General features: G+C 40.5%; 1 protein-coding gene across 1 annotated transcript; it reads right to left on the reverse strand.

Moving 5' to 3' along the window:
* Positions 1-7,178: 7,178 nt before the first annotated feature.
* Positions 7,179-15,132, reverse strand: tent5aa (terminal nucleotidyltransferase 5Aa). Its single transcript, XM_032558821.1, has 2 exons — positions 12,345-15,132; positions 7,179-11,566 (listed from the first exon to the last, which is right to left on the reverse strand). Exons 1-2 carry the CDS (start codon positions 12,780-12,782, stop codon positions 10,787-10,789), a joined length of 1,218 nt encoding a protein of 405 aa, XP_032414712.1. The 5' UTR covers positions 12,783-15,132; the 3' UTR covers positions 7,179-10,786.
* Positions 15,133-25,016: the final 9,884 nt, after the last annotated feature.

The following is a 25,016-nucleotide window of genomic DNA, read 5'->3' on the forward strand; positions in this document are numbered from 1 at the left end:
GATGCGCTAGTCTAATCCTAAGGTGATTAATGCAGTGATAACTGACTTTATGTCATAATTAGTGGGAATACATTTGAGTTATGGAAGTTTTTAAAGGGTTAGAAATGACTCAGAGCAGTTCCATTTTTGAAACTTTGAGGAAACATGTTAAAATTCCTGTTTCAGACATCACAAAGTGTCGAATGCGGTGTCTTTTGGTTCCAAAGAACAAAGGATTACAGAAAGCTATAAGCTGTTCAGCATGTTACCTACTTAACGTATATTATGTCTTAATGGCTTTCATCTTATAACGTATCTCCTCCTGAGAATGTGACATGTAGTTCAATGATAATTTGTAAGCATTAGCTAAGCAGTAGGAAGAGTTTGGTCAGTAGGGATCAATATACAGTTTTCAGTGTAGACTGATGTTAAAAAAAAAGTCACCTAAATAAAACCACAACAATGATGTGTTATATTATTTTGGCAGTTTAAACTTGTTTTAACATAGGCTAGTTATCTAATTGGTTCTCCCATTAAATATAGTGAAATGTTGCTTAGCTTACTGGCAAGCTAATATCAGTTTATCAGCATTGTTACATGACTAAAAAAAAAGGCAGAAAACAAATATAAAACACTTAACGGATGCTGTTTGTTTACATCCCAACACTATAAGCATTTGTTGTTTTTTTTGGTAAAACAACCTCCTGCCTTTGTTTAGCTGACAGCCACACTGTTCTCAGTCTATCATTTTAAATCAGGATTCCAGCGCTCACAATGTAAACACCTATTTTCAGATTTTAAACTGGCTATTGTAGAAGCAGCAGTAATCGTAGTAGTTCTGTTTTTTAAATAAAAAGTGCTAAGATCACATTGGAGGTTGAATGCTCTCTGTGTGCATGTATGGGTGTTTTTCTGGGTACTCCAGCTTCACAGTCCATAAAAGTTAATGATAGGTAATTTGGATGCTAAATTGCCTCCTAATGAGAGTGTGTGCAGGCACTCTGAGTTTTGCAGCCTGACATTTCATCGTTGCATACGGTAGGATGTTGGCTACTTATCATTGTGCACATAAGCTTCTTTCAGGCAACTGCGCAACAATTGCAGCGCTTGTTGCTGATGAAACCAAAAGCCAGTAAGAGGTTGCCAGGCGACGCTGGAGCCTCTTACGTCACAAATCTCCGTCAAGGACCTGTCGGCGTCAGTTTGATTTTTTATTTTTAAGACAACATAGGAATAGCATTTGTAAGGGAGGATGTAAAAAATAAAATCACATTTGGCTGAATTGTTGTCTAATACATGAAAAAAATTCCAGTTTATAGAAGCAATAGTTTGATCCAGTTACTTATTGTATCCTTTCTAGCAGGTGTGTGCACATTTGCCTGACGTTGATGCACCACTGTCCTTGCAGAACAACAGTGTGTTCTCCTGATACGGGTGTTAGCGTTAGCGAGTGTTTTATGCTGGTGCCATGTTGAACTGAACATCAACAGAGGAACAACAGGTCAGTCTTAACAGTCTGCAGCTTTACTGAGAACGCAACACCAAAATATAAACAAGTTAGGAAGTTTATAATCCATGTATTTTCAGGGAAATTTCATATGGTTAAAGTACACCCACATATTTTCCTGTAGCAGGTTCCGCAACTTCCCCAAAAATATTTTCCATACATCCTTCAATGGGGTCTTGCAGACGTTATCGTACTCTCTGAATCTTTATCACATGAACCACAAATTTTGATGTCGTGTATTAGAATTTTACATAATGTTTGAACAAAGAGCCGCACCTCTAAAAATAATGAGTATAATAATGCAGTGGATGGAAATTACAGGATTTTGAAAATGTTTTGAAATAACATTTTGAAGTTTCCAAATAAAAATTTAAAGTGCTTGACGGATTTGTAGCCAAATCCATCAAATTATTTACTCAGATATCCATAAACAAAATATACTAAAGGCAATTAATTAAAATTAAATTACAATTTAATTTTAGTATAAATGCAGCTGTTCTATGAAGACCTCAGATATTGTTTTTGCTCCAGCGGTATGACTGTGTCGAATCCTTTTACAGTACTAAATGCCCACAAGGGCCAAAGATTGCTTCATCATTTTATTTCTAGCTTTTTATTTACTCACATTTGCCAATTTAATAGCCTTTTTTATGTGATACTTAAATTTTTTTTAATGAATATCCCTTATTTTTGGACATATTAAATATCGTTATTCCTTTGTTTCCCTTTAAAACACATTGCATTACCATATGAATTAGGCTACATCAATACATTTACTGTGTCTTGCCTTAGAAAACAACAATAATTAGCATCATGAAGACAAAATAACATCTTAGGCAGGTCGCGTCTAAATTTATGGAAACGACGAACACAAGGTTAGAGACTTGTTCCATTGGCAGATCTTTCCACTTATAACATGGGAAAAATGTCTTGTTAAAAGTGAAATAATCTGCCTGAGGATTATTAGCAGATGAAACTAGTACTTTTTCATCAATATTGAAGAATTATTGACTTAAAGCAAGCTCATATGTCTTGCTGAAATGTTACTTGTATGTTAGTTTTGTCTCATTTCAAGTGTACTGAGATATTTTGTCATATAAAATATCTCAAATAATAAAATTATTTGGTAAAATTGTTTTTTTTTGCAGTATGAGACTAATACTCACATTTTTGGCCTGACTAATACATCACCATAAATCCACCATCCCAATTGTAAAACATTGCGGTGGCAGTGTCATTGTGTGGTAATTATGTTCTTCTGCACAAAAGCTGGTCAGTGTTAATGGAGATTTAGATGGAGCTCAGTTAGATGTAGGGCTGTGGCGAAGGTAAAACTGTTAGAGGTGATAGAAGAAGGCAGAAATGACCCTAAATGTAAAATCCAGATCTTTAAAGAAATCATTAAGAACAAAGCATATTCATACATTAGAATGGCCAAGTCAAAGTCCAGAGATAAATTTGGTTGAGAAATACAATTATACCAAGACTTGCCGGCTGCCGTCCTTTCAGTTTTGCCTACCTTAAGCTATTTTTCAACAAGAAGTAGGCAAATAATTCCCTTTTTATAAAATCTGCATAATTTTGCATTGTATTCCATTAACTATTCATAATTTCTAGTTATTAGAAATGACAGAAAAAAATAATGTTGCAGGTTCTCAGATCTGAATGTCCAGGTTCTCATGGCTGTGACAGGTGTGCAAAAACGCTTCTCCCTGATATGGTTTAAAGAGATAGGAGGATCTGTTGTCAACTGAGACAGGACGCTCTTCTGTCCTGGGACTTAAATAAGATAAACCTGCTAACCTAGATGACACTAATCTAGGAGAGGCTCATCTTTTCACCCTCTGGATACACACACTCTCTCTCTTGCGCACACACACCCCCACACACCCGCACACCCCCACATGCATTTCTATTTCTACCCATATTAGGACTTTATATTGACATCCATTTATTTTAGTAAATGCATTTTTGCCTAACTCAGACAGTTTCTCTAACCCTAACCATCCTAGTATATTCTTAACCAAAACCATAACCGAAACCGAATTAACAGTATTGCTTTTATCATTGCCTCTTATATATATTTAGCAATATATTCTTATTTGTGTATTTATTCTAGCTTTTTTTTTACCTGCATGAGTAATACTTGTATGTATGCACATATCTATATAGGTGTATGTGTTTTAAATAGTCACACTTATAGTTTTTCACTATTTTTTCTATGTAATCTGTAGCCAAGCAGTGACATTTTGTTGCTAAATGAGATGTGTTCCCCACTGTTGTGTTTTTGTGCAGTGATGATTAAATAAGTCTAACTGTTTCTTCTAACCTTAAACAGGATATTAGAACCAGACTTTGGTCCCACAAGAAGAAGTCAGTCCCCACAATGTGGTATGTGTTCGCAAAATGGTCCTTATAATGTATCAAATACAAGGACGGACTCACGCACACACACACACACACACACCCCCACACGCGCGTGTAAGATGCCTTTCTTTCTTCACATGGAATTGACTTCATTCATTTTCAGTAGCCTAACTCTATTAAAAATGTCCAATCATGATCAAACCAAGCTTGACCCTCATGCTAACCTAAACTCAGCTCTCAAGCGTGATCTATGCCAAAACCCGCAAATGCATTTAAACAATATTAGGACAAACCTTTGGTGCCCACTGGGACCAATGGTCTGCAACGATTGGTGACTGTATCAAGGAATGTCCTCAGTTAGTTAATAAAAACCAGGTGCACATATATTTTAGAAATCTTTGTTTTTTAAACATTATCTAATCTTTGTTTCTCACTCCCATAATACATTTTTCTCTTTCACCCAATTTCTACTGAATGTTCCCTGCTCTACTTCTAATCTTCTAAAGGATTCGTGATGGATTCAATTCCAGCCAGCTGTTTCAGATTCACAACTCTCCACACTGATACTGTCAGCTGAGGTATGACTTTACAAGACTCAATAAATCTTCAGACAAATCACTCCTGGACTGTGTTCTTGACTGACTTTCCCATTTTTCATTTTATTTTAGTATTCTTTCCCCAAAATTAGTATGACAAAATCTTTTGCTGTTTGTTTTATTGAACACATTTTAATCATATTTTAATTTTACAGCTTTTATAATGGAAATAGGTATTAAAGTTTCAAGTTTTTTATTTAGTTTTTTTTTTTTGTAATTACAGTTGTACATTTTTGTAATTTTTTTGTAATGCTAGACTATTTTTAATGTCTACCATAAGTAGTCACACATTCAGTTAGGCTAATCACAGACCAGAGTTTTGAAAGTTTAATGTTGGAGTAAAAAAAACTTTTGCCATATGTTTTTATTTTCATAATTTATCGTGGGGTAAAGGGACACTGGAAGGTTTGTTGACAGTATTCTGGTGCAGTCTGCTCAGTGGTAACCCAAATATTTAACAAAAGTTTTAAAAAAAAAAAGATCATGTAAAAATGTTTCTATTACTAGGTTTTCAAAGATCAAGCCACACAGAAAACCAAAGCAGCGAGTTGGCCTCGACTATGTTCATCACTCCTCGCCACCAGGCTGTGCTGAAGTCTGACTGGGACATACTTTGGTGAAGGCGCCCTCTTAACAGCTCCCCTTTATTCCATAAAATCTTTTCATCTGGAAAAAATTCTTCACTGAAAAAAAAAAAAGGAGCCTGGAAAACAGGAGAGAAATCCTGTGAAGCCAGGCACTCTCCGATCTCTGGCGTGGAAAAACCATTAGAGAACAGAGGAGCTTCCAGACAACAAGGGAGAACGGGGAACTGCAGGATGAATGGCAGAAATGCGGTTATGCTTTCATGTGAAGGTAAGCAGGTAATTACGAAGACGTTCTCTGACAGACTCTGGTGTGATTTACAGTAGCTCTCTCCCTGTGCCAGCTAGCAGCTGCGGTGAGACTCTTTCACAACTTTAAATCAAAAGCTACTCTGAAATTAAGAGGGCCTCTCCATTTTATGCTGCATCTTAAAATTAAGGAGCAGAGATTTAGGCTCATTGGCGCCTTTACATCAACGTGTTTTTTTTAAGGGACACCACAAACAGGACAAGATATTTAGAGAGGATTAACTGCTATCATGGTGGGAATTAAAACTACAATTCGCAGAATAAATCAGATTCAAGGCCGGGAAATGTATCAATAAACAGCTAACTATGACAACTGTGACTAGATGAAGGTTTTTATTTGGCTAATGTAATTCCAAGATTGGATTATACCAAGCCTTTGGTGATGAAGCAAGTATGAGTAGCCTTCATAAGCCCCTGTTGTCCCATCTAAGCCCACCAGTCAAGCGTAAAGGCAGCAGGGTGTAAACACAGCAGAGTCATACTCTGGGCACTAAGTTTTTCAACCATCAGCTGTTTCACAGTTGCAACATAATCAGAGCTGTTTCGGCAATAATTTGGAGGAATCTAAGCATGTATTTTTTATGTGAAGTGCTTGTTGTTCTCTATGTGTTTTCATTTAGTCTAAATTCACCTTAGTTGGACTTCAAGGCTGAAGCTAACGGCTCATCCGACATATTAGCTATTAGTTAGTCTCTCTCTCTCTAGCCATTAGCTAGACCAAAATGAATGTATGCAACATCTTCTGCCTCACAATGTCATGTGTCAAAAGGATAGGTGGATTGATGCAGTTTTATGCGTCAGTGACCATTAGCATTTTAATTAGGAATTATTAGCTTGAGAAAACAATAATAACCTAGTATTAGACTCTTGTGAAACTGTAAGTGTTAGCATCTGCTAACAGCATTGTATCTCATAAATGTTTCCATTTTCAGTTTAAGTTTTTAAACATGACGTTTTTCTGCTAAAGGTGAGGGAAGCATTTCTGATAATAATGTCACAGTATCGTACTTTAATGAATCCAAACTAACCTTGTAAACAGGTACATGTTTGTATTGGGAGACTACAAAGTATCAGATATGATTAATTTAAGCAGGAAATGAATGTTGGAGGTGGCACACTGCCATTACCTTCCTGACTGAAGCATCTGAAGTGATAGATGTAAAGCATTTCCTGTCCGTTCATTTCATCTGACATGAAAGTAAAGCTGTGCAAATGGCTGTGCTAAAATTACGACACTCTAAGTAAACACAGTTTTACTTGGAGGGTAAAATTATTAGAGTGTAAAACTGTTTTACACTCTAAGTAAAACAGAGTGTCGAAAATAAAGTTTTTGACACTTTATTTTTATTTGACAGATACTTTGACTAGAAACACTACACATTCTGTTCTCTGTAGATTTCTCACAGGAAGATTTTTGGTGGCTGACCTCTTCCAACCTCTATTTCCCATGTAATAAAAGGTCTACTGGGTAAAATACCACTCAGTGTAAATATGTCGACGGCTTAACAGCTTTCAGATGAATTATTAGCTTTTGAGATTGGAGTTCTTTTCAGATGGTCTAGACTTTATGTTTGGCCTTTGATACCAACTCATTTACACGTATGCTAAATATAGTATATTCCAAGAGTTGAACTTCACTTCAGAAAATGCCGAGCTATTCCTTTAAGAAAGTTTTTGAAACATTCAATACAGTTGAGAAGAAAGTGAAGTCTATGAACTTTCTCTGGTGTTTTTCTCACAAGTGACTCCTAAAAGTTATGGTTAATCATTGTAATGAAGGCAATAGCCCTTTTTTCAGCTTTTCACAGAATATCCCTTTGTTTCATCTTTTTTTTCCCTTTACAGTACAATAAAAAAATTCAGAAATAGTAATCGTTATTGTTTTAAAGATGGGTCATGGTGAGCAAACATTCAGCAACAATGTATTTTCTTCTTTAAAGGGCTATATGTGTCTGCTTCCAAACAGTCAATGTTCTCCTTTTCAAGCCTGTGTGGTTTTGGAAAAGGATGGCTTCCCAGCTTTCTTCTGTAAAACAATGCATCCAAGCCAGCGTGAACTGGCAGCAGTTGTTGATTGCTAAACCCTGGCTCTACCGGTGGTCAAGAGACTCACTCCAAGAGAAACTCTGAAACCATGTGAAGATAAAAGATAAAAGCCACAGTCTTTCTTCAGGACCAAAGTGTGTCCAGACTTGATCGTAATGTGTTGGGACTTCAGAGGAGTCGCGTTCAAACACTCCGTTTTCATTTGGAGATGCCTGCTACAGGCAAACTTGAAACACACGAACGTGGTCTTTTGGCATTTCTTTGTTGGGAAAGGAAAGGGCCAATAGGAAAAGGTCATACACAACAACAGCCTCGCATGGCCGCCGAGCGTGGATCAGCCAGTCGCTCCTCTAATGGCTCAGGTAATCAGCTGTAAATACAGCTTATGTGGAGTAATATCATTATCACATCTTCTATATTTAGAACGGTGTCCCATGGTGAGTCTCGTTCTCGTTGTGCGTTTACTCCTCCGTAGCCGTTTGGATCTAGTACAGGTTGTCATGTGACTTGAGTGACAGACAGTTTTATTTCAGCCAGCCAGGGATCCAGGAGGCAGTTGGACCGGGATGCACAGCGGGCCTTAGTGCTGATCGCTGGTCAGAGTGCTGATTTGCTGTTTTTGGATGCTGCCTGAGTGGCTATAAAAAGAGAATTTGATGAGCTCTACTCTTTTTTTGGGGTCCATGTACATCCCTCCACATTGAACAGCAGCTTTTTCTGGCTTTCAGCGTGGCCATTTCTGGACTGGATTCTGGCTGGGCCTTCTGGACCCAGAGGGCCACTGTGTGGATTTGAGAAAACCCAACCTGAACATCAATGCGCACTGGCGAACGTCTCAACCCAACGGATCTAGATTCAAATAGATGAGTCATGGAAGCCATTATGAATCTGGTTTTCATATTATTTCTTTTTTATTGAATAAATCATCTTTAGTGTTTTTTTTGTTTTTTTTTAACCAACTGAACACGACATAACATAGCAAAAAAAACATCTATCGAGAACATATCCTTTTGAAGCCCGATCACAGATTCAAAAGCACCGCAACATCTGCAGTGTCTGATACATTTAAAAGAAGTACAATCAGAAAAAATATACATACAAGACAAGATTTTTTTCCGAACGTGTGGTTTTTGTAAAAGTCTGCGAAAAATCCGAAACAGAGACTCGAGACCCACGATCTCTAACACAAGAGGTGACAGGCAGACTGGAGCTAGTTAGCTAATTAGCTGTCAGGACTTCATTAAGTGCAGATTGACAAACATCACCTTTACAATCTATCAACATGGGCACTGAAGACTAAAGTGTGTTTTCAGAGTCAACGTAAAAGTGATGCGCTGGTGGGGAAACCTGCGGCTCTATGGCTAACCTAACAGTTTTCACATTCTACCTGCCATTTCGAAAAGCTGCAGTGCAGTTTATGTTTTACGGTGAAGTGAACAATTGTCTCTCTCCCCACTCTCTACTTCTAGACATATATCTAAAAATAGATATATACATAGAGATGTGTACAGGTTTTGTCAAAATGGACAAAAAATGAACACCAAAAAGAACACTGATGAACACCAGATAAGGCAACCTAAGAAACACAGGTTGCAACTTGAAATCTCCTGTGGCTGGTATGTGGATTTCTGTCTCCACACTCGTTTCTTTCTCTCTCTCTCTCTTTTTTTCTTAATTGACATTCATTGAAACAGAGCAAGTGCTGAAAATAGACCATTTGTGTTTTCGCCATAAAGGTTGCAAGCTGCTACAAGTTGAAATATAAGCGTGAGCGTAACACGTTCTCTACGGCAAAGCGCGCTAGCCCTAAAGAGATAAAACCCCATCACCAGCTGCACCCATCTCTCCAGACTGATCACTCTTCTCCTTCTTTGCGTCCTGTCTCTCCTCCGGTTCTACCCCTCCGTCTTCAATCGGCTCAGCGCTCCCATCAGCGCATTGTTAAACTTTAGGGGTGTGGCTAAAGGTGTTTGGCACTGGGCACTGAACCCGGCGGACCCCCTAAGCCCTAACCCTGGCGGAGTTTTCGAGCTCTTTGGCAGCAGCTGAGGAATTCCCTGCGAGGGTGTTACAGCAAACAGAATCCTTTGATCCGAGGTGTCTCTGTAAATATCCTGCTATTATGGGATGAAGCCCGGCGACCACACACAGCAGGATCTCCCTCGGACCCTCTCCTCTCTTGCTTTTGATCTGCTTTCTCTCGGACGAGAGGGGAAAAGAGAAGCACCGCTGTACAACATATACAGAAGATAAGATGACGGTTGGGAGTTGTTTGGTTGTCGTTGCTGATGATCTGACCTTTCTCCTAACCGCCGCAACAGTACTCGGATAGGATATCGCTCACTGAGGATAACGTTTTTGAATCTGAAGAATGTAAACATTGCAAAAATACCCTTTCGATCGCACACTTGGCTGCTACTTTAAGGAAAATTCCAGCACCAAAGCATGGTGCCCCCTTTTTTTTTTTTCATTTCAACACTGACTCCGCGTGACATCACAAATACATTCAGAAGCATATGGGGGTGTTACCAGAGTGGGGTCACATTGCCTGCTCACTGCTTTCCTTGTCCGCTCAGAAGCAAGAGGCACTTAGAAACTAATACATGTTCACATATACAAACCGGTATGACAATAGCTTCATATTTGTGTTCAGTTTTCCCAGGTCAAAATTGGGTTGCAATGTCAGAAGTGGTCCAAAAAGATTCTTTGGTTGCAAAGGTGCAAGGTGGACATAGTTGACCAGTCAAGAGGCAACTGGCTTTGGTTCAGGGATGCCAAGTACTTGGTCAGGAGCCTTGCACACACACGCCCACGCCCGCACACACACACACCTCTCATTTCATCCTGCGTGTCTGTGCGCGTGTGTGAGTGTTAACTTGCACTGAGCAGACCACCCATAAAAGCTTTTCTGGAGTTAGCTGTCAGCTCGAGGACGGCGATGCAGCCGTTCAGTCGGCAGCCTAATTGGTTTGTGACAGATTCGATCAGTCTCTGTGACAGTTCTGCTGCTCGCTTCGAGGCTAGGCACAAATTTGCATTCAGCCGTCGCTTTCAATATACCCAAAATTTGCTGCTTAGAAACACCTCCTCTCTCCCAGCCCCCCCTCCCACCCCCACCCCCCTCCCACATCCCCGTTTGGCCTCGGTGGAACGAGGTGAGGTCGGCGTTTGAAAACAAATGTGTAATATTCACGCTGAAAACGCGGCAGCTGTTCTGGATGCATCATTCATACTTTATGTATGAACTGAAACAGAAGCTTTGAGGCAAAACATTTAAACGGCGGACTCTCTTGTGTCAGCCGTCGAACACGCCGGACAGATCTGAGGCCATAATGGTTGCGCTCACTCCCGTTTAAAGAAATCAGACTCTTGCCCTCCTCCTTTCCCTTCGGGTCGACTCAGTTACAGGGCAGCCATGTGGAGTACGCAGGTTGCTGGCAGGCAAACACCGGCTGCACCTGCGCTATGTAGTAGTTACTGAAGTTACCGTCTGCCACATAAGGAGCAGGCTGGTAGTAACACGTCACATTAGCCACGTTCGGGATGACGTTCTGCTCTGCGAGGACTCGCACCGCCAACATGGCTATGAGTCCGAGGGTCTGCCTCCTCTCGTGTCCCATGAGGCACACGGTGCTCTCGTTGACCACTCCGTGGAGGGTCATCAGGTAGTCGTACTTGCGGTCCTCCAGCCCTACAAAGTGGTTCTGAAGGTAGGACTCCAGCTTGCGCTGCTGCTCTCCGATGTCGGGGAAGTCGATGAAGAAGCGAGAGCACATGTAGCGCTGCAGAGACTTCATCTCGGACTCCGACGCTGGCCGGAAACCCCTCACCAGCAGGTGACAGTACTTGAGGAGCCCCCCGCCTCGGATCTCCTCTGGGTTCCTGGTGCAGATGATCTTGTGGCGCAGGTGGTCCAGGGCCTCGCCGAAGTCGCCGTAGACGCTCTCGCCCACGATGGTGGGGTGGAAGGTCTCGGACATGGGGTTTTCAGAGCACTCGTAGAACAGAAGCAAGGAGTCCAGCTTGATCTGGAAGGAGTCCACGCTGAACTCAAACTGCCGCCGGAGGGAATCCACGAACTTCAGCTCCACGTTCTTCCCCCGGTTGTTGGAGAGAGAGATGAGGCTCCAGCGGTCCGAGTCGTTGTTCACCTTCACCATCTTTTGCACGTAGGCTTCCTGTGGTTGAGAGAGGTGACATTAACACATAACAAGCAATGAAAAATCTACAAGACAAGCACATTTGAGTTTATAAAAGTAAGTAGTATTTTAATGTTAGACATGTAAGTGACATGTTTTTTTTTATTATTGAATTAAAAACCTTTCAAAGACGTTACAGTCTAGCAAGGCTAAGAGGAAGATAGATCCCTTCTAAATTGGTTTGTCTCCATCCTCTTAACCCCCTTTGTTTTACTATCACTTAAAACCACTAACTGCACTTTAAATCCTGTATCCTCTGTGAAATCAATCCTAATATCTTACGTACCAACAGGAAAGCACATTCTCCAAACTATTTTTTGCTGTTTGGTGCAAACCAATACTTAGATAAGACAAACTCTACCTCCTAAAAACCAACTTGCACAGATTGTTTTCATGACATAGGCCAACCGGTGTGAGGTTGTTTTTGTCTTCTTTCTGTCTTTTCTCTCTCTCTCTCTTTTTGTCTTCAGCAAGGTTAATCTTTCAAATCTGTATGAGCAAACACATTTTTAAAGGCAAACATGTTTGAGGCGCCCAATCAACTCCTTCTTAAGCCTTTAATGGCGGCATTGACCCGAATAAAAGCCATGCAGAATAGCTTTCTTTGCCTCAGCACTTTTTTCTTTTTTTTTTTAATGGTGTTTTGTAAAAATTCTTGCCTGCGGAGAAATCGATATTCCTCTAACCTATACAGTGCTCTTATTGTCAGTGTGCAGCCTCTTCTAAAAGCAGGCAGCAGATAAAGTAGCGCGTTTACCTTCAGAGTCAACGGGGTTATTTTCTCTTTGTTGACGCAGTCGGGTAAAAAATCCAGGAGGCAATCCAAAACGATGTCTTTTACAGTCTGGAACTCGCTCTCGCCCTTCATGTCCGCGCAGAAGATGAGGTCCAGGTCCTTGTAGCCCAGCCCGCTGTCCTCGTGCAGGACGTGGCTGGCCGCGGAGCCGTTCAGCCGGACGTCCCGCACGCGGATCTGCTTCTCCTCCATCCGGCTCCGCACCACCTTGACGATCTGCCGCGGCTGCATCTGCAGCGTGGGGAAGTTCCCCCGGCCGTGGATGGGGATGGTCTCGGTGAGGATGGCGTCCAGCCGCTGCACTTGCTCCCAGCTGAGGACGCTGACGCCGCTGGCGTCCGCGTCGCGCACCCCGCCGCCGGGGTTGGAGCGGCAGCCGCTGCCGTCGTCCTCGGACATGGTGGTGGGTGTGGAGGCTGGAGGAAAAACTAAATCCTCGACGATTTGGTAGAGAGAGAGAGAGAGAGAAACAGAGAGAGAGATAGAGAAAAGAAAAAGTTTTCTCAAGAATTGGTTAAAAAAAAAAAAAAAAAAAAAAAAAGGTCTTTAGGCGAAAAAACGCGCAAATAAAGATGCTGGTAAGATAAACTGCATCGGGGCTACTCAGAATGTTCCGTGAGTGAGTGTAAACATCTATGACTATATGGGGGGGGGGAAAAAATAAATAGCCTATATGTATACTAAGAACCAGCTGTTGATAGTGATGACTGCTGCGGCAAGTTTTCAGTAGTGATCCAGTTGAGACAGAAGAACCGCTGCAGGACTTCTGGGAGAACAGCAGCCAGTCAAGTCCACGGAAAACAAGGAGAAGACAGAAAGCGACCTCTTGCTTAACATTTGCCCCGGTGTGGCCGTCAATGCGTCCGCGCGCCGCGCTTCACAGTCTTTGAAGGTCGGGGATGATCCAACTGGGGGGGCTTTGCCTTTCCGGCTGTGACTCCATCGCCCGAAGGCACGCCTCTGATTTCACGAATTTGCATGAATAAAGCTTCTCTCCGCGTCGCGCTTTTGTGTGTGTGTGGGGGGGGGGGGAGGCGTGCGTGTGTGTGTGTTTGGCTCAGTCCCCTTCCGTCCGACGGTCAGCCCCTAAGAGGAATCTTTTTGATTTTTACGCACAGCTCATGCGTCATTTTAATGTATCTCTCCGCACACCCCCCGCTGCCAGGAAATGATCCCTTTAATGCAGCTCGTGTGCGCTCCGGCTGCTGCAGTCTGCTTTCCTGTTGACTTTGTCCGGTTGAACTTTTTTTTTTTTTTTCGCCCCCACTTTTGTTGGTGGATGGGGAGAGAGTTCGCCGTCACCAGTCCCACTTGACGCGCAGCGGCGCTCTGGAAGAGCTGGGTCTGAAAGTCAGAGGATATCAGCAGCGTCTCAGCCCGCCCCTCTGAGCCCGCGGCTCCACGTTATAACAGCCTAACGAGCAGCTGCAGCCCGTTAATGCATTTTATTAGCACGTCGAACCGCGCATTCATAAGGAGGGCGCGTTACAGTGGCGCTAATGCAAAAGTAATTCAATAAAATTCACTTTCAAAGTCGGACATCGCCTATGATTTCCAGAGTCATTATTATTTTTTTATTATTATTCTTTCGAACTGGTCAAATATTGAAAAAATCAATCACGACTCTAAATATTAGAGCCTTTTCCAATCTCCCAATCGTCTGCTGCCTCTTCTCAGTTCATGTCGTGTCCTTATGTCGCCCCCTGTGGGCTTGTTTTGGTCTTGCATTAATGAAATGCAACCCAAGAGATTCTGTAAGAGCCATAATGACAGATATACAGTCACATACACCGGATAGAAAAAAGTAAATACATCATTTTCATGCCAGGGTCACGGCATATTAAAGTTGATGTGGTTTACCAGGCCCTAAAATGATATTTACCCCAAGAGCAAAAAACAGACGATAGAATCTACTATGTCAGTATTTATTAAGCCACAATGGAAAGCCATATGGGAAGTAGCAGCTTCTGTTCAAGTATATTTGATCAAATGAAACCACCAATAAGTTTAAATGCAGTCGACTCTGCTACAGACATCAGCAGCAGTGACCTATGGAAAGCCATTGTTCCATTCAATTCGGTTTGTTTCACTTTGGAAATACGTTCAATTCATATGCAGTTACACAAAATTAAACAGCGTCCAAATTTAGTTCACGTAGCCAACCGTTGAGCTAGTTCAACAGATCGCAATTGATTGCGAGACGTAGCAGAATTCAAAATGTGTCTATGAATCAATGGCCAAGCGGACGTCCGTCCTCCAGAGCAAGCATGCGGCGATGGTGGGAAGGAACAACTCTTATCCATCACACCGGGCCATTTTCAAACACTTTGAAGTCTATTAATATGCTCGGAGAAAGAGTACTCACAACCAAATCGTTTCAATCAGATGGCAGCACAAAATCTACAGTGGAATAGCTGAAAAAGAAAAATGAAATGAAAAATGAAAACAGAGGAATCAGTTGATTCAAAGTTCCCAAACACAAATTAGGATGTATTTGGGGTTTTTTTGTTAAACCTGTTTATGTACTCTTTTTTTATTTTCCATTCAACCTTTAGATGTGGTAGCAAACTCATTGACCTTTAAGATTGCGCAAATTGAATGAAAATAAATGAGTTTAATGGAATCACTCCAACTTTGAAAAAGCATGTTTTCGAGGAAAAGTGTTTGTGCTAGAATAAGTACATTTCAATTGATCATGTGATAGCAAAATTTGATATTTTGAAAAGAAAATAGCTAAATGGAAACATGGTAATTTTGAAGAAAAACAAAATAAGATTCGTTTTCTGATTAAAAAAGTTTTTGCATTGCGATAAGTTGTTTTTGTTTTGTCTTGCTTTGTTTTTTGTTGGTCGTATCAAAATTGGTTTATTTCGCAAAACTGCAACGGAGACACTTTTTCGCCTGAGTCACAGGATCAACAACCGGACGTCGCCACTGGCGCAAACCCCGAAGAAGAAGTCGACAGGAAATAGTTGGAGGATGATCACACGGCATGTTTTTTTAATAACTTAACGTGTGCAAACATATTTACATGTGATTTTAATCGCGGTTCTTATGTAATAAGAACAACGTAATTGTGAAATTGTGTTTTTACGTTGTCAACCAACGGGAGAAAATCCCAGCTGCATTTGAAGGACACAGAAGCATCAGTTCCAGTGACAGCTACAATCTAACCATTTCCTTTCATACACAAATTTCAAACACTGAGTTAACACATTAACAAACAGCCAGACGTGAGGAATGAGTGACTTAAATTGCCACCATTTCTCTTTGAGAACCCCTCCACATAACAGAGAGTGAAAAGTGAGGCCATCTTCCTGTCAGATCTCACCAGGAGGAAAATAATCCCAGAAAGAGCAGCAAATCTGTGACCAAACTGTTGAAAAGGACGATGGTTTTGAAGGCCTTTTGAAGTTAACCCAATAAAAACGATGTGATGAGACTTTCAGACAGCTTTGCTGAAATAAAAGCATGCAGTTAGTCAGTCGTTCAGTCCTCAGCCTTACTTGATGTCAAGTTAAAGTCGGTGATCAGTAAGGCGAGGGACAAAAAGTCACAGTTGACGTCATATGTAAGCGCAGATATTGCAAAATTTCTTACAAATATTTCTAAATCAGCAACACAAAATCTGAGATTTTGAAAAAAAAACCCACAAAAAAACAATTGAGAAATCCATAAGGGACTGATCAACTTCGAAAGATAAGATGGAAAGATATTAAAGATTTAATTTTAAGAAGTACTTATTGAACACAGTGACAGATGTTTATTGATATTTGAACAGTTTGTTAAAGGGTTTCATCAATTCATTCTGGCATAACTGACCCTTGGGAATATTCGTGGTCTTGATATGGCCCAAGCTTTGACTAGGCCACTAACACACCTTCACAACTCTCACCTTCCAATCAGATGTTGACTTGCTGTAAAACCAAGTCAACAAGCAAACTTGAGGTAGCGCTTAACGTCCCAAACTGATGGTCAGCCATCCCACTTTCACTGTTTTATATTCTAGAGAACACAATTCATGGTTTTACCTCATTGCTGTAACTCATCCAAGACCCAAACCAACAGATTATTACCTCCACGCTTGACTGTTCATATATTATTTCCCTAAAATGCTTTGACAGTTTTACACCAAACATAACAGAATAGACACTTTCCCAAAAGTTCTGCTTTCAATTAATCAACCTGTAGAAATTCTCAGGAATTATCAGGGTGTTTTGTTTTTTGTTTTTTTTTGGTAAATGTGAGACAGGCTTTTGTGTCATTATTTTGTTTGTCTTTTGAATTTACAACCAAAAAAACCTATTTTGCCACTTTTCTTTCTAATTGTCGAAAGAAAAGTTTCAACAATGATTCAATGATTCATGCTTCTTTTTTTGTGACCTCCGCAGTCGTCAATACTCTCTCAGAGACGGTTTTGCAATCGAAAAAGTGAGAGAGCAAGTGAAAATGCCATTAACTTTCTCATTTCTTCTTGATTTTTTTTTTTTAGATTAATTGTTGCATTTTGAAATCTTTGGGTTTACATCGTGTTGCCAGACAGGTTTTACTCAGGCGACAGTTTTGGTTTCTCAGATCCGTCGTCAAGCAGATTGACACAGTGAGAGAGTCTTCCTCTCATGAAGACCTGTAATCTTTTGTTTTATTTTTCTATGCTTTAACTTGGCTCGCGTTGGACAAAAACAGCTCTCTGAAACCGAATCCCACATCTGGAAAGATACGTGGAACTAGTAACGGTGGACCCGAAGCAGACTCATCGATGCGTTTCCCAGGTGCGGAGGCTCAGCCGCTTACGGATTGGACCGGCTCCCACAGCCACACCGTCGGTTCAGAGCCAAACAAAAGTCATCGTTAGAGACGAACAGCAGGTACACACACACGCGCGCGCGTTTGCATGGCTATCTTTGTGGGGACTTTCCATTGACTTCCAATCATTTCTACAGCCTAAACCTTACCCTTATCCAAACCCTAACCCTAACCAAAACTCAATTCACACTTTAGTCCTTGATCTAATTGCTGAGTCAAAAACAGCGTTTCCCCTTGTGGGGACCAGGATTCGGTCCCCACAAAAAGCAGTGGGTCCCCACAACGTAGTATGTGTCAGGAAAATGGTCCCCACAAGGTATTACAAACAAACACACACACACACAGACACAGCACCACTGATGAAATGTTTTATGTAAATACGACTTGGCACCTCATTACTCATCATGAAATGGAGGTCTTCAAGTATTGCAGATTACTGATAGACGGGAATGAGTCGACGACGATGATGATGTCTGGAAATCAAATAGAATTCCCACCTCCACTCTTTCTCTCTCTCCCTTTCTGCTCATGTCTTTCCCAAGTAAATGAGTTTGTGTTTTTCGACAAGAAAAGGAAAGAATAAAAAGAAGACAACTTTCCAAAGTCAAACCCCGCTTTCTTTGCCCTTTGCAGAGGGACGTATTCAATTCCTCGAAAAGCAATCTTTTACAGTTGCACAAAGTTTCTCCCTGGAGTCCATGAAACATTGTCTGGACAGCTGAGCCCAGTAAGGAGAAAAGGAGAAAAGAGTCTCTTGGCCTCCCAACATCGTTTATCTTCCTGAGTTACAGTTATTGACCATAAAGTTTCTGTTTGCTGTTTCCTTTGAAGTCCCCCCGGGCCCCCCAGATCGGATCTGTGTGCCAGTGTTGATGAAAAAAAAAAATCTTTTTGATCACTTTAAAAGAAAAAAGGATTCCAAGTAGGATTCTGTAAATTAACCCAAATATTAATTAAAAGACTCTGTTTGACACTTCATTTACACTCAGAGTTGCTTTTTGAGACGAGCCGGAGTGATTAAGAATTGAACTCAAACAGGCCATGTTTCCCTCAGATTAAATACAGTGTCTGATTCTATTTACACAGAGAACTGGAAAATATTCAAATGAAATAAATCAGTCCCTTCAAGTTTTTGTTCCACGGTATCTAAAATTCAAACAAAAATCAATAGTACTCCGAACTTTTTTTTTTTTGCACTAATGCATGACTGAGTTCATTGCGCTTTTTTTTTATAGCAAAAATGCCAAAAACAATAAACAAACAAAAACTAGATTGAGGTGATTGCTAACTCCCACCTACAGGTGGCAGTACTCATTTCTTCTATGACACCGCAGCCTCAGCCTTACTTGAAGTCAAGTTATAGTCCGTGATTGATATGGCAAGTGACAAAAAGTCACATTTAAGGTTATATGTAAGCTCAGATATTACAAAATTGTTTGTAAATATTTCTAAATCAGAAACACAAAATCTGCGATTTTGATTGCAAAAGAAAATCGAGAAGTCCTGAAGGTGCCGATCAATGTGAAAAGATGCTCAATATTATGTAACTTATGGTAAATAGCGTCACCTTCCAAAAATAGTAGCGCAAGCCTTTTTTTTTGTCAAGAGTGATAAAAAAAAATATAGATGGAAAAATATAAAAATATATAGATGGAAAAAAATCACTTTTGGCCAAAAATGACGCAGGCTATTATTTTAGGAAGGTGGCCATATTTAATGTATTTTACTGGGGCTGTGTGAGAAAGACCAACACAAAGTAGAGCATAATTGTGAAGTTGATGGAAAATACGTTTTTCAACATTTTATACAAATAAAAGTCTGACTGAAAAAAAAGTACAATTTCTGTAAACACCAATTTTCAAGCTTTGTTCAAAATGTTCATTTCAATCAGGGACCGGACTTTGACTGGGCCATTCATACACATGTTAGCTTGTGGCTCTGGCTGTACTTGTAGGACCACAGGTGGAAGATGAAGCTTTATTACATTTTCTGAAAGTTTTTTTTTTTTTTAGGATTCTAGGATTTTTAGCTGCACCCATCTGTCCGTGCTGAAGACAAACATGATTGTGCCACCACCATGTTTCACCACCGCAAGGGGGCACAGCTATGCAAGAATAAAATTAAATTTTTAAAAAAAAATCAGTTTTGTTCTCGTCTGATTAAGACACGCTCTTCCACATGTTTTGGCTTGTAACAAACTGCTAACGGGACATCCGATAGCGTTGTTCTCGCAACCCTTCCATTAAGGGCAGATTTGTGGAGTGCACAGCTGCTAGCTCTTCTGTCGACACTTTCACCCACGGTAGTTGTGGATCCGTGCAGCTCTTCCAGGATTGCCATTGGCTTGTTGGCTGCTTCTGTTAGTTCCTATCAGTTTCGGTGGTTGCCCTGTCTTTGCAATCAAACGTCTTCCAGTTTTGGATGAGAGATTAAACAGCCAGAGAGATGAGATGTCCAAAGTTTGAGATTTATACTTAACTCCGCTTTAATCTTCACCACAGCTTTATCCCTCGACCTCTCCGCCGCATGTTCTCTGCTCTACATGAAACTCTTTGTTCACCAACGTCTTCCAGCAAACTTGTGTCTCAAAATCGGGTGGTTTCTGAAGACAGTGGGTTGCGCTGGATTTTATTTAGCGTATCAGAGTAAAACAAATGCACATTGTTTATAGATTTTTCTTTCTGAAAAGTTGTAAATTATGTTTTATTTACTTTCGGCCCTACAATTAAAGGGGCAGTATTATGTATTTTGTAGCCACAGTGCCATTTTAGAGCACAATCAAGTAAGCATTTACACCTTTAGTTGTTAGTGAGTGCTATATAAATGCTACATATGTCAAATATGATTGAAAAGAAATTTTACTTCCTGATTCAACGACTTGAAATTGGGCCTGTGTCTCTTTAAAAACTCCAGCTCTTTCTGAAACTCCTCCTTCAGGAAGTCATCACAACATCGCTCATCTATTAACCCTCTAGCGTCAATGTTTATACCAGGGTTGCACTGAGAAGCAACTCGTAAAATGAGCTCCACCGGATGTTTGCTAATTGCTGCTGGCTAGTCTGAAGGAGCCGAGGGAGGGAGGTTTGGGGGAGGGGTGTTTTGCACAGCTGAACGGTTGCCATGGGGATTTCTCAGACATGCATGAAAGAATCAAAGCAACACTCCAGGCATGTTTTTGATGAGGGAATAACATTCTGACCTCATGTTAAGCTAAAAAAAAAAGCCCCTTTAAGCACTCTAGATCAGTCACATAAAACTCCAATTTAAATACATTAAAATGTAGGGTTTTTGAAATAGTTTACACATTTAAGTCCACCCATCCCAAAACAGAAAATGAAAGTTTTTAAAACTCCTTGTCCTGCAGTTTTTTTATATACCAACATGTGGAAATCTGCTCCTCATCATTTGTACGATCGTCTTGTGTTGGCTTTAAAAATGTCCCCATTAGGTTCAGACAGGTCACCACCACCCTTATATTGGAATCAAAATGTGATTTCTTTATGTCGGAAAGGAAAAAAAAGACAAACCAGTGCTCATTAGGAATCCCTGGTGTTTGCTTCACAAGCACTGCTGTCAGCTGCTCCGCTTATCTGCGCGACGGCGTCTAGACGCATGTGCAAATGGGAACAATGCTCGACGTTTTCAAAAACCTTTAGAAAAGACGAGATAAAGAACCCAAAGACGAGCCTGGACCTGAACGTTTGAGAATGTTCATCTCAGTGGCTTTCTAGATAATCATCTGCAGAGCATTCCATCGCTTATTATCAAAAGTGAGAAGATATTTACGAAAATAAATGGGAGTTGGGAGCTACGGTAATCTTTTGGTTTGTTGAAACACAAGATATATTTTAAGCAGGGATAGCTTCGTTCATGTAAAACAGGGGGGTCATTGTCGAGCTCTAGAGCTACGTAGGTCTTTTACTGCTTCTGGAATGAAGGCTCATAGTTTGGCTGCCTGGGGTTCTGATGATAGCAGAGTGTACTGTACAGATTATGTGAGGGATAATGTGGAAAAAAGCTCCAGCCAGCTTGGCCTTGGCTAGCTGTGATCTCTCCTTACTGAATCAAGCAATCAAAAGGGCTGAAACCGTTTTTCCAAAAGGAATTTTAAAGAGATTCCCAAAGACGTAAACAGAAATGTTGCAATTACTAATCAGCAACCGTCAATTTGGGTTTTTACAATTTGCTTTTGTGTTAGAAATGTAATAGAAACTCAGCAGAATAAAAGATGCCAATAATGACAGAGAAGCTTCAAGGTTGAATAAGTAAATAGGTTCCTTTTTTTTTATAGCTGTTGTTTATTTCTCTCTCTCTACGTTTATTTTCCGTCCGGTTTTGGTCGAACTCCTTTTTGACGCGACTATTCCACCTGGGGCGGCGTGCCAGGTGAATCAGCAGAGCTCATCTGCACTGCGGAGGAGCCGTCTACTTCTCCGAGGAGGGATGGCGTGTGAGCGCAGGGTTTGGTTTCAAACCATGTTGGCAGGTCGAAGATGCGAGCTACAGAAGAGGCCCAAGTTTCACAAGGAGATAGCGAGGCCCGTATCACCTAATCTTCCTCATTATAGTCTCCGCGATCCCACAGGCTTCAGAACCGGGGGACAGTAAAGCGCTCAAATGGTGCTGCTAAAGCACTTGAGCGACTAACAGATGCTACAGATGTTGAAGGCTTTTCTGCCGCACCGCTCGCCTCTTGAATCGTTTCTGTCCCTAACCCTAACCCGTTTCTGCCAGCCCGAAGGCTCAAAGCGAGCCGAAGCTGGGCTGGAAGGTGTCCCGCACCAAACAGCCACACCTGAACCACTGCAGGGGCTTTAAAAAAAAATGTTTTTCTAATCTTTGTGACCGCATGGCTGTACATCTACAGCCATGCGGTACATCTACAGCCATGCGGTCACAAAGATTAGAAAAACATTTTTTTTTAAAGTAAACATAAATTACTTTAGCAAATTTATGTTCCAAATCCAATAAACTCGTAGACGACAGGTTTACTAAGACATAATGAAATGCAAGAAATCGGGTCAGTTTGCTAATTTGTCCAGTCGATTTGTGTTGCAACTTTCAGCAACAAGGCTGAACAAATTGCTTTAAATCATAAAACATAATCCAATGACCAATTATCAAACAAGAAATAAATATTACATTTTGTCAAGTGCCGTCATCTAGCAAATACACATCAAATATGTCGATCAGTGTTCCACTCACTGCTTATCAAAGGCAACTCTGAACAAGTGGGCTTCTTCCCTTCATTTAAAGGAACTCAGTGTTTCGACTGTTTTGCAGTTTTCTGAAAATTTGTTCCAGATGAGTGGCGCATAGAAGTTGAATGCTGCATCTGTGTACCACAATGCACAGTAATATTTTAATGTTTTCTCTAAGGAAGCTCAGAGGGAGTTCACAATTTCTTTGCTACCCATTGTCATTTCATCCCTTCCTTCTTACTCTTCTAGTGAATCTAGTGAATTTAGTGACAATTAAACCACTTCCAATAATTGATCACATCACAGTATTTGAGCGTTTTGTACATTAGTACAACCCTATGCAGCTTTTCACACCCTGCTTTAACTCCATGACATCAGGCGTTCAATATTTCCTATATAAACCACCATGACTCCCTGCCAAAGGTCTTTCTTCTCTCACTCTGAGGTAGCAAAAAACATATAAAGCTTTCGAGTACACTCAAGAAAGTCATATATTACCAGTAGGGTGCGTGATATTGGATATTTGGTCGATATCCGATATGGTGATATACTAAAACTAATTTGGCGGATAACCGATACCAATATCGATATTTTTTCCAATACCTACTTACTGAAACTGTATGGCTTTCTCTACTGTGGGATTAAATCACCGCATTATCCTCATCAATTTAGCCTGCTACCAAATGCAAATGCTACAAAGAAGGTTGAAAATGATGCAACAGTTTCAACTTGAGTTATGTTTGTCAAATTTATTCATGACATTTGCTCTCTCTAAGACAATGACAACACTCAAACAGTGCAAATTTGATCATGTGCTGCAGGCATTGTCACTGGTTTGTCGGATGAAAACGCCTCGGCGAGTTATTTTGGCGGAATGGCCGATGTCCAATGTAAAATGTTACAGCCAATATCGGCCGATACTGATACCATGCTGATAATATCGTACATCCCTAATTACAATTGTGTTTTTTTGTGAATATTATGCAAACAAAAAATGAAATAGTAAAACACAGTGTAGTATCCAGCCAGTCATAAAATAATATCACACTGCTTCCTTTATTAAATGTTATTTCTAAGTGTTACAATGCAGGATTTGTGAAAATGGTATGGAAAAGGGAAATTATACTGATTTTCCATCAAATATATACAATTTGATTGATTCGATATATTGCTGTTTAGTTGAGTTTATTTCATTTCTTATCTGTTAAAGTTTTCAATACAACATGAATTCAGCTTTTATATCAATAAATATTAGAAAGAATTGTGTCCCCATAAATCCAGCTGGAACAAATTGAACATTTCCTCAACACATTTTAGAGAAATCCATCCACCTTCTACTAATTTCAATACACGTCTCTAAATTAAGTCTAAGCTTTAGTTCTGTTAGCAAAATCAGGATGACTATCCAGCGATTAGGCCATTTCTGTCTCATCTTAAGTGATTCATTAGATTTTCCGCCCGGACAGGACGCAACTTCTCAAAGCTCGACTTCAGGTCTATTCAACTGACTGTCTGGTGCCGACAGGCTACCTGATAAGTGATGGCTGAATAAATAACGACTGAACCTTGATGAATTGGCTGCAACCTGGCGCTCTCCAGTCAGAGCAGGTTGGAAATGTGGCAGCTGTTCCACGGGGCGTCTGGAGCGTCACTTTTTCTCCATAAACAAATTAATCCTGGAGTTATCCTCACCATCTGGAGGACAGCCCTATGACTTTCCCATGTGCCTGGAAGGGAAGCTGAATAACCAGGGATTATCCTCGTCCCGCTCTTAAAAGGGAGGGGCTCAGCTTTCTCAAATGCTGCATAATGCCGGATTGATCTCGGAGGGTTTCTCCCTAATGAAATCTACAGCAGCGATTCCCACCGGGGTTCTCAAGTGCTCATACGGCTCAGTTGGAAAAGACTGGAACCAAGGATTGGACAGATATTCTGAAGAGATGGAACGGAGGAGCAACCTGGATAACATACATCTATATGAAGTCAGATCTGACATTTAAAAGCAGTGCAAGGATATGCTGCAGTAAAGGATACATTAAAAACTGTGCAGCTTTGAGGTAAAAAAAAATCTCAAGTTTCTTCAGCTAAAAGTAATGGATAAATTGCTTGAATATTTCTAAATGTTGCTAATGGCTAACGCATTTTCAGTATGACGGACAGCAAAAAGAGGCAACAAAAGTTGATTAACAGTGCTATAAAGAGCTAATGGCTTTAGTACTTGAACAAAGCAGCTGAAATGCAAAGTTAACTTAGGAAACTGAATAAAACAAAACATTTTTTTATAACTCAATTTGAATAAGAGATTCAAAGTAAAGAATAAAGGTTCATCCCTTTGCTAAAGTGGCAATACCATATATCGACATCTTGCTACACTATGCAGAGGCTCTGTGTGCGCCAAGAAAGATTCACTCTCCTCAGCCAAGTCTAGTCTGGTTAATTTAGATAATTTAATAACACAACAATGTCATCCCATCTGCAAGCCTGTAGTCACTTTCCAAAAATAATAGTCCATATCCTTTTTTGCTAAAAACCAACTTACAAGTAACTTTTTTGTAAGATATGGGAGCTTACTTTAAGTCAATGAATCCTTGACAATGTTGGAAAAGTACTAGCTATAAGTGAAATA

Source organism: Xiphophorus hellerii, chromosome 3 (assembly GCF_003331165.1).
Source record: "Xiphophorus hellerii strain 12219 chromosome 3, Xiphophorus_hellerii-4.1, whole genome shotgun sequence".
Lineage (NCBI taxonomy): Eukaryota > Metazoa > Chordata > Actinopteri > Cyprinodontiformes > Poeciliidae > Xiphophorus > Xiphophorus hellerii.